The sequence below is a fragment of the Podarcis gaigeae genome, assembly GCF_964106915.1.
Source record: "Podarcis gaigeae genome assembly, chromosome: 14".
Taxonomy (NCBI): domain Eukaryota; kingdom Metazoa; phylum Chordata; class Lepidosauria; order Squamata; family Lacertidae; genus Podarcis; species Podarcis gaigeae.
In genome coordinates this window covers 43,411,259-43,426,622 of record NC_139690.1, presented here as the reverse complement: position 1 = coordinate 43,426,622, position 15,364 = coordinate 43,411,259, and the positions used below count along the sequence as shown (strand labels likewise).

Genomic DNA, 15,364 nt, shown 5'->3' with positions numbered 1-15,364 from the left:
AGCAACAATTCTCAGAGTGGATTTACAGTCATTCGCACTTCACAGGAAACTCTCAGACTTGTAACTCTCTGAGGGGAATGGGGGTCTCCTAAGGACTCTCAGAACCCTTAGCAAACTACATCTCCCAGAATCCTTTGCAGGGTGAAGCCATGACTGTTTAAAGTAGTATCATAGCGCTTTAAATGTGTGGTGTGGATGTGGCCTTTAACAGAATTGAACAGAGAGGAAAATGGGGACAAAGCTGGGGCACAACCTCCACCCACTGTTGGTTTCTCTTCCTTCTGCCCCATCAGTGCCCGTTTGGGCACCCCCACCACTGGCATAGAGCTTTTTGTTGTTGTTAAGGAGGCTGTGGCAATAGGCTAATAGGTGGTGGTCCCTTTAAGAGGAATAAATACTCTCCTCTTCCCCCTCCCGCCCTGAGAGTGGTTACTATGGTAACTGTCCGGGATTAAGACGCTGCTGCAACCGCTGCTGCTGTTGTTGCTACTTAAATCTCTCTGCAGAGAGTTTCTGCTGGAGGTTGGAGGCTAGAAATTCTCTGTCCTTTTGCTTGTGTGAGTAAGCGATGGACACCAACAGCCCCATCCAAGTCTGAGGGAGGTACTTTTGAGCAGCCCCAGCCTGAAGAACCTTTGCGTCTTCCAAATATGTGGACTGCAATTCATTTTTTAAATAAAATCCTTTTTTAAAATAGTTTTTTTAATATAAAAAAGCTTTTTTAAAAAAATGCCATTACTAAGGGACTAGATCCAGCGTGCTTCCAGAAGGGAGCTTGATGTTGGAGAAGGTTTGTTCAGTTGCTGTAAACGGGTCACGAGCACAACAGGTGTGTAGGGGTGTGTGTGTGTGTGTGTGTTTAAACTGGATTTTCCCAGGAAAGATAAATCTGAAGGGAGTGGGATATGGACTGGCTATTTTGCGTGTGGATGCTGCAAATAATAATAATAATAATAATAATAATAATAATAATAATAATAATAATAATAATAATATCATGAGGACACTGTTCACACAATAAGCTCTCATCTTGAGGCACCTCTATATGGTCAACCGTGTTCTATGCTGCCAAAAAAGCCACAGAGCAACAATTGGGGGGGACAGACACAAAAACACCTGTGTTGTGGCATGAGAGAACTCAACTGGAGAGGCTTTGACTCCTTTCCAAAAAGCCATTTCCCTATTAAACAGAAGCCTGCTTAACCACATTGCATATGTGTGTTCATTTTTATTTTTCCCACTAAAATGAACACACTTTATGTTCATTACTTAAGCATGAAATGGAATTATACAAAATTAAAAGGGCAGGAGCCTTGTCTGGTTTGGCAAAAAATGATGATTTTTGCCTCCTTCCCTGAATTCCGGTAGCAATCCTATGTGAAGAATGTTATTTATGACTTCAGTTATTGTCTGAATTAAAACAAGGAAATCCTATAGTAAGTGGCTGACAGACCCTCTATTCTTAGAGCTCTGTTTTTCCCTTCCTTAATTTTTTTTATTGCCCTTGATACCTCTTCTGATAACCCTCTTCCCATGTAAATGCCACCTTGTAGAGTGGTAGGGACAGCTGGATCATAGCCTCTGTCTCTTGACTTACACTGTTGTTTTAAGATTAGAGTGTTCAAGCTCTTGTTTCCTAGTGCAGTGATGCTCCATCCCATGATAAGGCAATGCTTCCCTTGGTGTTGGCCAGGCATAGGCAAACTCGGCCCTCCAGATGTTTTGAGACTATAATTCCCATCATCCCTGACCACTAGTCCTATTAGGTAGGGGTGATGGGAGGTTGTTATGTACTGAGTTGAATAGGATCCAAACTGCAGCAGTCTGATTGGTCCTAGAACAATAGGATCCAAATTGCAGCAGTCTGATTGGTCCTAGAACAATAGGATTCAGAATGCAGCAGTCTGATTGGTCCTAGAACAATGCAGCAATATGATTGGGTGGCAGGAACCACCCAATCATGCTCCAGATATAAGTGAATCCACAACCTGATTGGCTTACAGTAGAATTCCAGAATTAGCCAATCATGTGCAGCCCATTGTGTAAATAATGTATATAAAGCAGATACTTTGAGGGGACATTCATTCCTCCTCGCCACTATGAGCTGAATAAAGAGCATGAAATCACTTTGCGACTCTGAGTATATTTCAGAGGTGTAGTCCCAAAACATCTGGAGGGCCGAGTTTGCCTATGCCTGGTTTTGGCTGATGGCAAGCTGTACTTCAACTTCCTTGTTCACCAGGTGCTTAAGAGTGTGATTGTTTTGTTGGACTCAGGTAGAGGAAGCTATCATCAGGCATGTTTATCAACAGTATATATATATATATATATATATATATATATATATATATATCCCCCTTCTCTCCCTTTACAGGATCTGTAAAGTTTGAAAAGTGAAGGAGGCAAGATATCTAGGGAGTGCTGATTTTGGTAGAATTCAACTGCGATGGGTAAAGAAAAGAAGAGAGACAGTAAGAAAGGAGAAAAGTCTTTGCCTCCTCCTCCCGCACACGAGCCCTCAGTAGAACCTGCTACTTCTGTACAGAACATTCCACCGGCTTTAAATCAAGTGGATGAACAGGCAGCAGCCCAAACAGTTCCCCAAGAAGAGGTGAAAGAAGCAGTGGCCCTTCCACCCCCAGAACCCATTGAGTATGAGGAGCCGATTCTGACTCAGCTCATCGTTGAAAGGTAAACTAGAAGGATAGGGGTGGGTGGTGGAGGACTTAGACTATGTATGTGTGGCTGGTAAAGGTAAAGGGACCCCTGACCATTAGGTCCAGTCATGGACGACTCTGGGGTTGCGGTGCTCATCTCGCTTTACTGGCCGAGGGAGCTGGCGTACAGCTTCCGGGTCATGTGGCTAGCATGACTAAGCCACTTCTGGCGAACCAGAGCAGCGCACGGAAACGCCGTTTACCTTCCCTCTGGATTGGTACCTATTTATCTACTTGCATTTCGTGCTTTCGAACTGCTAGGTTGGCAGGAGCAGGGACCGAGGAACGGGAGCTCACCCCGTTGTAGGGATTTGAACCACCGACCTTCTAATCGGCAAGCCCTAGGCTCGTTCTGTGGTTTAACCCACCGCGCCACCCGTGTGCCTGTGTGGCTGGTACCTAAGGTTTAAATTTATCAAGTTCATGGCAAAGGCATACATTTAAAGAACTCTCATACTACTTTAATAGCTCCTTCAAAACATCCTGGGAAATATAGCTCTATGAGGGGTGTCCTAACAACACTTTGCACCCTTAGCAAACTACATTTCCCAGGATTCTTTGGTGGGGGTATGACTGTTAAAGTAGTACTTTGTACTTTATACTACTGTTAAAGTAGTATAAAGATGGTTTACATGGCATTGAAGATGTGATCTTGCAATTTACTAGCTAATTAGAGGCTGTGTCCTCTTCTTTAAGGGAGTGTAAACAGAGCAAGGTAATTATAATATAATAATTATAATACTGTGGTACCTCAGGTTACATACGCTTCAGGTTACATACACTTCAGGTTATATGCGCTTCAGGTTACAGACTCTGCTAACCCAGAAATCGTGCTTCAGGTTAAGAACTTTGCTTCAGGATGAGAACAGAAATCGTGCTCTGGCGGCGCGGCAGCAGCAGGAGGCCCCATTAGCTAAAGTGGTGCATCAGGTTAAGAACAGTTTCAGGTTAAGAACAGACCTCCAGAACGAATTAAGTACTTAACCCGAGGTACCACTGTATATGTATTTTTAGTTTATTTGCTAATATATCCCCAACTTTAGGGTTGCCATATTTCAAAAAGGAAAAAAACAGGACACCACATTTCAGAAATTCCCCCCCAGATGTCAATTCTGCCTTTGAAATCCCAGATGCATGGCAAACCCTACCCTACTTTAATCCGAGGGCTCAGGGCAATTTGTAAATTTCAGACAAATATAAAATGATCGTGCCTACTTCAAGGTTGGGAGTCATTTAATTAGATGACTCTGTGCTGGTTTCTGAGTGAGAGTTGTTGTATCTTTTCCTTACCTTAATGCTCTAAGGAAATATTTTTCATCCCTGCAACTGTTGGGGGTTCCATTTTGCAACCTTACACCTCCAAGACTTCAGTGATGTTAGAATGAATAATTAGTACCAAGTTTTATCTTTGAATCTGTAGATGTTAAAATAAATTACTCATTCTCTGTTTTTGCTCCATTTTCCCCCCTTTATTGGGGAAGCAGGGAGAGTGGGCTGGCCTTCTGCAGAATACCACAACTTGTTGCTGAACCCCCAAAGAGTAAAAAAACAACCCACTATTTAAAGGGGTCGTGTGTATATATGTGTGTGTGTGTGTGTGTGTGTGTGTGTGTGTGTAAGTAACTGCATTTAGGTGAAAACTTTACTAGTTACACCTTCTCCACCACTGATATACCCTGGTGAGAAAATTTGTTTTACAATTTGATATAGATTAATGCTTCTATTTCATGCTCGAAATTATTTTGTCTGCTCATTATATGGATTTATTCAATACCAGTTAATTTTAATCTTAAGTATTTCCCCCCCTTGTAGCTACGAAGGAGAAAAAGTCTGCGGGTTATATGAGGGAGAAGGAACAGCTCGTTTTCAAGGAGGCAATGTATACAAGGTGAGTACTTTTGATGGTGGGCTCTGTATGTAATTTTTTTTGGGGGGGGGGTTGAGCTAGGCTCAGATTATTGCTTTTACTACTCCATGGCTGTAGTGGTGCAATTACCAAGAAGCTGCTAGTGTTAGACTCTAGATTTAAGTTGCACCTCAGGCAGCAATTGTGAGTTAAGGTCATGTCCACACCATACCTTTAAAGAACTCCTATGCTATTTTAACACTCACAACTTCCTCCAAAGAATCCTGGGAACTCTAGTTTGTTAAGAGTCTCCAAACAATCCCCAGCACTAAAAAACTACAGTTCCCAGGATTCTTTGTAGGAAGGCAAGTGTTAAAATAGTATTTCTATACCGCCCTCCATCTGAGGATCACAGAGCTGTTTACAATATAATACAATCTCTCTCCAGGGTTTCAGATAGGACTGTTTCTCATCACCCCGCCCCCCCGGGAAATTCTCTTTCAGGTGTTTAGATATCCCTATTTTCCTACTGTTTGTTGTTTGGAAGTTGACAAAACACAGCTATATAAATCACCGCAAACTGCTATATTTCTTAGCTAAATCTTTTAAGCTTTTATGGTGTTTTATTTCTCTGGATACGTATTTTAAGTACACTTAAATAGTATATTGGTTGTTAACCCCAGATTGATTGTTTTTATTGTTTATGTAGAGAATTATGCAGAAATTCTGGTTTAAATATGCTGGCCGTTGGCTGTAATGAACACTGACTGACTGATTGAAATCTGTGATTCATTTTGAAGGGCATGTTTTCTGAAGGCCTCATGCATGGACAAGGAACATACACATGGGCTGATGGAGTGAAGTATGAGGTAAAGTGTCGTGTTAAATGGAGCATCATTGCAACTACTTTGACGGCCCTTAACTTGCAAGTACATGTCTTAGAATCTGGGCAGAAGGGTAATTTCCGTATGCGTATATTAAATCTTATGTCTGTGCTTGTTTGTAGTGATAAACCGAGAACCTGGGCTTAATAAACCATACTTTTCAATATTTTTATGAAAAGGTATAATGCATAAATTTCAAGGTAAAACAAGAGATCTCTTGTTCTAGCTGTGAATCTCTTTTGTCCCTCCCCTCACCCCTCTCTCTAGGGAAACTTTGTGAAGAACCTACAAATGCATCATGGCAGTTACACCTGGCCGGATGGCAGCGTCTATGACGGAGAGGTAAAGAGCGGGATCAGGCATGGCTTTGGCATGTACAAGTGTGGCACCTACCCTGTTTCGTACATCGGCCAGTGGGTCGAAGGCAAAAGGCATGGCAAGGTAAGTAAAGCATCATGGCTGAAGCATCACCTGCATGGCTGGGGCAGGAAGATCTTGCCTGTCCTGTGCTCAGAGCTGCTACCAAGTCTAGACACAGATTTAAGATTTGCTGAGTTGCCTGAAAGGTGAGAGACTCCCATCAGGCAAGGCCTCCTTCCACCTGCCTTGCCCCACCCTCTAGTCTCTGCTTCTCAATTTGTATTGTATTATTTTATGTACTGTGTCTTGCCGTTGTTTTATTGATTATAGTTTAGATATTAGTTATTATAACTGCAGAGTGGATTTCTGTTTAACTTTTATATGTTGTTGTTGTTGTTGTTGTTATTTAATAGTATTCTAGTGATTGTTGAATGTTACTTTTTTGATATAGGTTACCTATTTTAAAGTTATGTTTTATTATCACATTTTTGTATTGCATTAGATTGTTATAAGATGTCCATTTTTTGTTTCTTCAGCTTGTAAACCGCCTTGAGTATTGTAAGATAGAAAGACGGTATACAAATTAAAAATGATGATGATGACAAGGTGACTGATAGCAGTCCTCCTTTCACTCTTTGTGAGTTTTCTACTTTGCTATTGGTGTCATAGTTAAAAAGCAAACAAAACTGGGCCAGATCCAGACTTGAGGGGGGGTCTTGGCCTCTTCTAGGCGCCCTGTTAGGGAGACTAACCTTTTAATTATGGTAGGTTAATTATGGTAATTATGGCAGCCGAGCTCCAATGAATGTGTGCCAGGTGTAAGGAAGCAAGATGGCATGGTTTCCATTCTGACATGTGTCAGTCAAATGTAGCGCAATCTCCATTCTGCTGCATGTTGTCTTTAGACAAAAAAAGACATTATTCTTTTTGCTGTCCAGTGTGGCTGAATTTTACATAATTAATACGCTTCCACCCCCATTCCATTCATTTCAGTGCAAAGGAAATGCAAATACGGAAAGGGTAATCAGTTACATATTGTCCGTAGACAACAACAAGGGTCAGTACTAATCATATTTGCAGGACTGATTTCCATTCCAACATGCTTCCTTCCAACACCACTACCTCACAAGCTGGTTTTGAAATTGGGTAAATCTAACTGTTTTGGTTTCTCGGTTTTTCCTAGCCTTTGGTTCTCCATATTTCCACATTAGTTTTCAGTCCTCCTGAAAAATCATGACCATTTTAATGCTGTTTTCTCCTAACCTGTACTTTTTTGTATGCATTTTTTTCCTGACAGTATAATGAGCTTTTGGGTGTCATTTTCATGCATTTATAATGCACACTTTACCTTAGTACATGCAAATGCTTAGGCACTGGTTGATTAATGCGCTTGTATGATGTGCTTTCAGGGCACCATTTATTACAACAAGGAAGGTTCTTCCTGGTATGAAGGTGACTTCGTATACAATGTAAAAAGTGGATGGGGAATAAGATGGTAAGTTTTAGAACCTTTCTGATTCAGCAGGTCTTTGGACACATATCAGCAGGACACATATCTGCAGGAAACTCACATTTTCATTTATTACATGTGCATCAAGGAAGCCAAGGTACCCTCTGTTGGTTTTCCCCCTTGTGTCCTCATAACAGTCCTGTGAGGTAGGCTAAATTGAGAGATTGAGGACCAAACCACTTATTATCATGATTGCATGTTCAAAACAATATACAGTGGTACCTCGGGTTACAGACGCTTCAGGTTACAGACGCCGCTAACCCAGAAATAGTACCTCAGGTTAAGAACTTTGCTTCAGGATGAGAACAGAAACCACGCAGTAGTGGCGCGACAGCAGTGGGAGGCCCCATTAGCTAAAGTGGTACCTCAGGTTAAGAACAGTTTCAGGTTAAGAATGGACTTCCAGAATGAATTAAGTTCTTAACCAGAGGTACCACTGTATTTACGATGGGCCACACATTTATTTTAACAGAAACCAGCCATATTGGCCCTTCCAACTGGATTTTGTTTGTTTGTTTAACGTAGAATGATGACCAGTCTTAAACACACCACCAAGGCAACTTGTGATTTGGCCTAAGATTTGCCAAAAGCGAGCTTTTTGGCTGAGCAGAATTCCAAGCTGAGCTTATCAGTCACTATCCCACAATTACCTATTAAGTATCCTAAACATGAATCAAATTGAAATGCGCTAACTGTCAAATATGGTGTTATGCATTTGGTTGGGCTATCTAAAATACTGTGGGTAGCCAAGGACTAATGAAAAAATAATTCTGGAGACCTCTCTCCCACCTTTGGAATGTAAAACCCATCAGAGTTTGGGAAGGTGGCATCTTGGGAAGCTTTTCATTTTATATGCACTTTTTAAAAAAATAATGCAAATACTGTAGCAGCTACTGATTGAGGGGAGCAGTAATTATCGGGATTGAAGCAGGTGAGGAGGGAGTATTTAACCTTTTCTTCCTTGCTGCAATGACAATTACTCCTCCAAGGTTGCTGTTTGTATTGGGAGTGAATCTAGTGAACTTCCAAGGTAGACTTCCTATAAACATGGAGGTTCCGTTCAGCTTTTATGGGTAATATACTTCTCCTCCACTGTAATTTTATCTTTCCCCCTTTTAAAGCCATCTGCTAGTAGCTGCATCACATCTTGGGGAAATGACTTCACATCATCCAGAAATGACTTTTGAAATGTCAGTCTATTTTGAAACAATATTCGTTGGGATTGCCACTCTGCTTTCCTTGTGTGTTTGTTTCCTTCCTAGTTATAAATCTGGAAATATCTATGAAGGCCAGTGGGAGAGGAACATGCGTCATGGAGAAGGGCGGATGAGGTGGCTCACGACGAATCAGGAATATACCGGGCAGTGGGTTAATGGCATACAGGTAGGGCTGAACTACTTGGATGTTAAAGTGGTACAGGTTATTTTTTTGTGTGGAATTGTGGGAAGGAATGTGGAAATAACTAAATTAATGGTTCTTATTACCTTGAGTAGTACCGAGTTAAAAACCAAAGAGGAATGTAAATGGGTAAAATTGATGGTAATTGCAGCCAGACAGGTTATAGCGAGTAATTGGAAAAATGCAGAAGAGTTAGGGGTGAACCAATGGAGGAAAAAACTGAATAATATTATAATTTTAGAATACCTAACTGTGAAGATACACAGAATGAAAGGGTTTAAGGTCAGTGAGAAAGAGGAGGATTGGTTTGAGAAGATATTGAATTATTTGGGTAGGTTTGAACAATTTGGGGCATTAAAATGTTAAAAGTTAAATAAACCTTGTGGAGGGAGGAGTGTTAAGGTATATAGAAGTGTACATATGGTTGATTTGAATATGTTATTATTGAATATTATTGAATATGTATATTATTGAATATGTATACCCAATGTATCAGCTGCCCGGGGGGTTTCACTGTTTGTGTTTTGGTAGTTGGTAAAAAGTAAAATATTTTTAAAAGTGGTACAGATAGGACTCAAGTAAACATTAGATTAATTGTGTGACTTGGAGCCACATCAGGGTTTTGTTTTTAAATCCTCTCCATGGGAGGGCAATTTCCATTAGCCTGCAGCGTGGAGGGATAGGAGATCCATCTCTTTCTTCTGCACCCAGTTACCTCCCGAAGCAGCAATTGGTGATAGAAGTAAAGCTCTCATTAACATATTTGTGAAAGCTACTTGTTACACGGATGATCGCCATGGCTAATAATTTCGCAAGGATCATAGGCTGTCAAAATAGGACTACCTTGTTAAATTGCACCCCACTTTTAGACGTGTAACTCATGCATGGTCCATATATTAGGGTTTCCAAAACTTGGGTCTCCAGCTGTTTTTGGACTACAGTTCCCATCATCCCTGACCACTGGTTCTGCTAGCTGGAAATGATGGGAGTTGTAGTTCAAAAACAGCTGGAGACCTAGGTTTGGAAAACCCTGGTCTATATGGAGAGCAGCCATCTTTCTTAAGTGGAATTTTACAGAAACCAGGAATGCTCCTAACTGACACACTCTAAATCAGGGATAGGTAACTTCTGGCTTTCCTGATGTTCTTTGACCCCAGTTCCAATCATCCATGGACCATTGGCCATGTTGGCTTGGACTGATGGGATTTGGAGTCCAGCGGCATCTTGACGTTCCTCATCTAGCTTCTACCATATTCTCTGGTTAAGTTGGGAATTCTTGGGAAGCTGGGACGTCATTACTTCAACCAAAGGCGTTCTTGAAGCAATGTTGCAATGCAACAGATAATCTGTTCCACAGTGCTCCTTGGTGTTGTTCACCTAATTCACCTAAGCATTGGCCTGCCAGTACGTTTCTGAGCACGATTCAAAGTGTTGGTGCTGACCTTTAAAGCCCTAAACAGCCTCGGTCCAGTATACCTGAAGGAGCCTCTCCACCCCCATCGTTCAGGCTGGACACTGAGATCCAGCGCCGAGGGCCTTCTGGCGGTTCCCTCACTGCGAGAAGTGAGGCTACAGGGAACCAGACAGAGGGCCTTCTCGGTAGTGGTGCCCGCCCTGTGGAACGCCCTCCCATCAGATGTCAAAGAGATAAACAACTACCTAACATTCAGAAGACATCTTAAGGCAGCCCTGTTCAGGGAAGTTTTTAATATGTAATGCTGTACTGTTTTTAACACTTGATTGGGAGTCGCCCAGAGTGGCTGGGGAAACTCAGCCAGATGGGCGGGGTATAAATAATAAATTATTATTATTATTATTATTATTATTATTATTATTATTATTCTAGTGCACTCGCTGAGAGTTGGTTTTTTAAAAATCTTTTTCAGCACGGCTATGGTACCCACACTTGGTATCTGAAGAGAATACCCGGATCACAATACCCCCTAAGGAATGAATACGTGGGAGATTTCGTCAATGGGGACCGCCATGGACACGGGAAGTTCTTCTTTGCCAGTGGAGCAATGTATGATGGGCAGTGGGTTCACAATAAGAAGCAAGGCATGGTAAGATCTGGGGTATGGAGAGCTCAGAAACATGGCATGAAACCTCAGCCTCCTCACTGGAACTGTAAAACAAGTGTTGCTGCAGAATAAAGGTTAAATAGAGCATTGGCAAAGCCTCTATATCTATCCATCAATAGCTAGTTCTCAGCATTCTGTTGCAATGCAGTATGGCCCACAGAATCCTGCCTACAAGGATGCTAACTGGTGTGTATTTGGCCTGTTTTTATCTCTGCCATTGGGGACATAAATTTCCCTTTCCCTCCCTTCAGGGTAAGCTTGTGTTCAAGAATGGCCGTGTCTATGAAGGCGAATTTATCGATGACCATATGGCCGAATATCCATCTTTTCAAATTGACATCATGAATAACCAAGATCTGAGTGGCATTCGGACGACGAGTCCCTTTGGCACTGGTGAGGAGCCTGAAGTGTGGCGGAAAGTAATTTGGGTGTGTAGCACCTTGGACCCTCCAAGAAGTTGCTGAACTCCAACTCCCCACAGCGCCAGTAAGCATGGCCAATGGCCATGAATGATGGGAGCAGCAGTTCAGCAACATCTAGAAGACTAAAGGCACCTGGACTAAAGTGAGGGCAGCTGGAGTTAAAATGCATTTAAAAAATGTATTTTATGAGAGTGAATATGTTTAGAAATGCACATTTTTGTGAGGATTTCAGTATCGTATGTGTGGAGTAGAATTATGGCGGACACCAGTGTCGTGTGGTGATTTTTTTCTTAGGGGAACAGTTAGGAACAGAGGCGCCAGCTTACGAGGGCAGTTACGGGGGGTGTTGCAGGCATGAGCCTCACACCTCCCTCCCTAAGCCAGACAGAAGCTTCCCGGGCTGTGGGAAGGAGATGCTAGGGGAACATTTAGGGGGCTGGCCTTGTCCCCCTAGTCCACTGACCACACGCCACTGGTGAACACAGGCAACACAACGTCAACCCGAGAAAGGTTAATAGCGCAATCCTTTTTCTTTCTTTTCAAAATCATTTTTATTTGATTTTTCAAATATAAATTTACAACAAAATCAATCACAAATCCATACAAAGAGATTTCTCTGAATCTCAAGACTCCATCCCCTCCATGGGTCCTAATTTCAACGCTTACAACTGCATATCAATCTGTTCTCCACATTTTTGTCCATCTCGTTTATCCATAGTGTTTGTTACTTTACAAGCGAGATTAAAATCCTGCTCATGTTTCCCTTTGCTTACAATGGTCTCTTAAATAAATTGCAACCCCCATTCTTTTTTAAAGTTCTTGTCCTCTTGGTTCCTAAGCTTCCCAGTTAGTTTTGCCCTTTCAGCATAGTTCATCAACTTGGTTTGTCATTCCTTCCCTGGTCGAGATTGTTTCTTCTTTCCATCTCTGGGCTAATAACATCCGTACGGCCATTGTCGCATACATAAATAGTATTTTCTGATCCTTTGGAATCTCGGTACCTATAATTCCTAATAAAAAAGCTTCTGGTTTTCAAAGGAACGTTATTTTAAACATTTCCCCCCCAGTTCATTATATATCATATCCCAAAAGGTTTTTATTACCTTACACGACCCCCAGATATGATAAAAGGTACATTCTTTATCTTTACATTTCCAGCAGGTATTTGTACATGCTCTATACATTTTTGAAGAGCGCAATCCTAACCATGCCTGCTCAGTCCTGTTGAATTCAATAGGTCTTGCTCCCAGGTAAATGAGGTTAAGATTGCAGCTTGATTAATCCATTAGGTGTCCACCAGGGTCCTCAGGTCTGCTTGTGCCGATGTTGCTCTTTAAATTTTTGTAACATATAATTATCAGTTTGATTTCTTTCCTCCCACCGCCTGCCCTGTTGCGAAGAGAGTATCAAAGTTGTTGATGGCCCAGATAGTACAGCTGCACTGGGAACGAATATAGAAATAGATATATCAACTTTATTGGCTATATTTCCAGAAGAAAACAGGGAAGAAGAAATCAAACAGGTAAAATGGCTTACATTTATGTTTTTTTTAAAAAATGATTTTTAATTTCAAGGAACAAAACATACCCGTACAAGAAAAATACAGCTTGGTAGTTGTACAGAAAAGAAAGAAAAATAGAGGCTGATGGTTTTAGTTTTTAGACCTACCAAAAAGGCACTGAAATGAAAGTGTCTCTCCATAAGGTTCCATGAGTTGATGGAGGGTGAAAACCATATTTGATTGCCTTAACAAAATCAGTAATATGATACCAGGTTGTACAGAACAGGCATGTCCAACTAGTCAATCATGATTTACTGGTTGATTGTAGGATGTCCATGGTTGATCGTGTGATCCTTAGCGATCCCCCCCCAAAAAAGCTCCACAACTTTGCCTGTCAATGACAATGGGTCTATCACAGGCGGCATTATTATATTGTGAGTAGATTGCAGTCTTTTGGGAATTGGACGTGCCTGGTTTAGAAGGTGTGAGTCTTCCCTTCATGCAGTGTTGGAAATGTAAACCTTCAATCTCTCTGACAGTCTCTTAATATCTGGGCAGGATTCACCCACCAGCCCTGTTGGTGGAAGTCCTACACAAGGACCTCTGCTTGTGCAATATGGCTTTCCCTCCACTCTCCCCCAACACCCCTTAAAATTATCTCTGCATGGGGTCAGGAAATCGCCCAGAACAGCACACTGGAGCAGGAGATCATTTGGTCTGGCAGACTGAAATGCTTGAGCTGATGGAACATTCAATGTAGCACATCATTGAAATCCTCCTTTAGTCTTAATTATTGCTACTGATCATAGAGTTTTCAAGGTAGCATACAAAAAGGACAATAATAATAGTAAGATAATACACAGACACAATTATTGCATAGAAAAAGTAAAGGTAAAGTAAAGGTAAAGGTACCCCTGCCCGTACGGGCCAGTCTTGACAGACTCTGGGGTTGTGCGCCCATCTCACTCAAGAGGCCAGGGGCCAGCGCTGTCCGGAGACACTTCCGGGTCACGTGGCCAGCGTGACATCGCTGCTCTGGCGAGCCAGAGCCGCACACGGAAACGCCGTTCACCTTCCCGCTGGTAAGCGGTCCCTATTTATCTACTTGCACCCGGAGGTGCTTTCGAACTGCTAGGTTGGCAGGCGCTGGGACCGAGCAGCAGGAGCGCACCCCGCCGCAGGGATTCGAACCTCTGACCTTTTGATCGGCAAGTCCTAGGCGCTGAGGCTTTATCCCACAGCGCCACCTGCGTCCCATAGAAAAAACCTTTCCCCAAAGAGCTTCATTAATAAGTCAGACTGGCAAATATTAATAAATATGAGGTATATAAATACAAAAATATTTTATTATACATATCTAGCTTATTTAATACGACAAAATACTTACACTTTTTTATTACCGATTTTCTATAGAAAACTATATATATTTGTCTCCAGACAGAGTTTGCTGTACTGAGATATATCTCGGAACTGAGGCGAATCTACACCTTCTACAGCAGCTTAGGATATGACCATTCTCTTGATAACACTTTCCTGATGACGAAGCTTCAGTTCTGGCGATTTCTAAAGGACTGCAGATTCCACCACTGTAACCTTACGCTTGCCGACATGGATAGGATCCTGAATGGTTTGCATTCCTAATAATAATAATAATAATAATAATAATAATAATAATAATAATAATTTATTATTTATACCCCGCCCATCTGGCTGGGCCTCCCCAGCCACTCTGGGCGGCTTCCATAAAAACCAAAAATACAGTAAAATATCACACATTAAAAACTTCCCTGAACAGGGCTGCCTTAAGATGTCTTCTGAATGTCAGGTAGTTGTTTATCGCTTTGACATCTGCTGGAAGGGCGTTCCACAGGGTGGGCGCCACTACTGAGAAGGCCCTCTGCCTGGTTCCCTGTAACTTTGCTTCTCGCAATGAGGGAACCGCCAGAAGGCCCTCGGCGCTGGACCTCAGCGTCCGGGCAGAATGATGGGGGTGGAGACGCTCCTTCAGGTATACTGGACCGAGGCCGTTTAGGGCTTTAAAGGTCAGCACCAACACTTTGAATTGTGCTTGGAAACATACTGGGAGCCAATGTAGGTCTTTCAAGACCGGTGTTATATGGTCTCGGTGGCCGCTCCCAGTCACCAGTCTAGCTGCCGCATTCTGGATTAGTTGTAGTTTCCGAGTCACCTTCAAAGGTAGCCCCACGTAGAGTGCATTGCAGTAGTCCAAGCGGGAGATAACCAGAGCATGCACCACTCTGGCGAGACAGTCCGCAGGCAGATAGGGTCTCAGCCTACGTACCAGATGGAGCTGGTAAACAGCTGCCCTGGACACAGATTTGACCTGTGCCTCCATGGACAGCTGTGAGTCCAAAATGACTCCCAGGCTGCGCACCTGGTCCTTCAGGGGCACAGTTACCCCATTCAGGACCAGGGAATCCTCCACACCTGCCCGCCTCCTGTCCCCCAGAAACAGTACTTCTGTCTTGTCAGGATTCAACCTCAATCTGTTAGCCGCCATCCATCCTCCAACCGCCTCCAGACACTCACACAGGACCTTCACTGCCCTCACTGGTTCTGATTTAAAAGAGAGGTAGAGCTGGGTATCATCTGCATACTGATGAACACCCAGCCCAAACCTCCTG

At 42.5% G+C, this 15,364-nt stretch overlaps 1 protein-coding gene across 5 annotated transcripts in view; it reads left to right on the top strand.

The window, feature by feature from the left end:
* Positions 1-284: 284 nt before the first annotated feature.
* The window catches only part of RSPH10B (radial spoke head 10 homolog B), a 34,987-nt gene continuing 19,907 nt past the window's right edge, over positions 285-15,364 (top strand). The window contains exons 1-12 of one of the 5 annotated variants that reach the window (XM_083711388.1): positions 285-557; positions 2,375-2,691; positions 4,530-4,605; positions 5,364-5,432; positions 5,715-5,888; positions 6,801-6,827; positions 7,217-7,302; positions 8,580-8,700; positions 10,602-10,778; positions 11,048-11,189; positions 12,619-12,740; positions 14,157-14,346. In XM_083711388.1, the coding sequence (XP_083567514.1) occupies positions 2,447-2,691; positions 4,530-4,605; positions 5,364-5,432; positions 5,715-5,888; positions 6,801-6,827; positions 7,217-7,302; positions 8,580-8,700; positions 10,602-10,778; positions 11,048-11,189; positions 12,619-12,740; positions 14,157-14,346 (1,429 nt within the window). In that variant the 5' untranslated portion in view covers positions 285-557; positions 2,375-2,446. Of the gene's footprint in view, positions 830-2,374; positions 2,692-4,529; positions 4,606-5,363; positions 5,433-5,714; positions 5,889-6,800; positions 6,828-7,216; positions 7,303-8,579; positions 8,701-10,601; positions 10,779-11,047; positions 11,190-12,618; positions 12,741-14,156; positions 14,347-15,364 lie in introns of all 5 variants that reach the window. The other 4 variants (XM_083711387.1, XM_083711386.1, XM_083711390.1 and 1 more) reach the window with 4 other exon arrangements.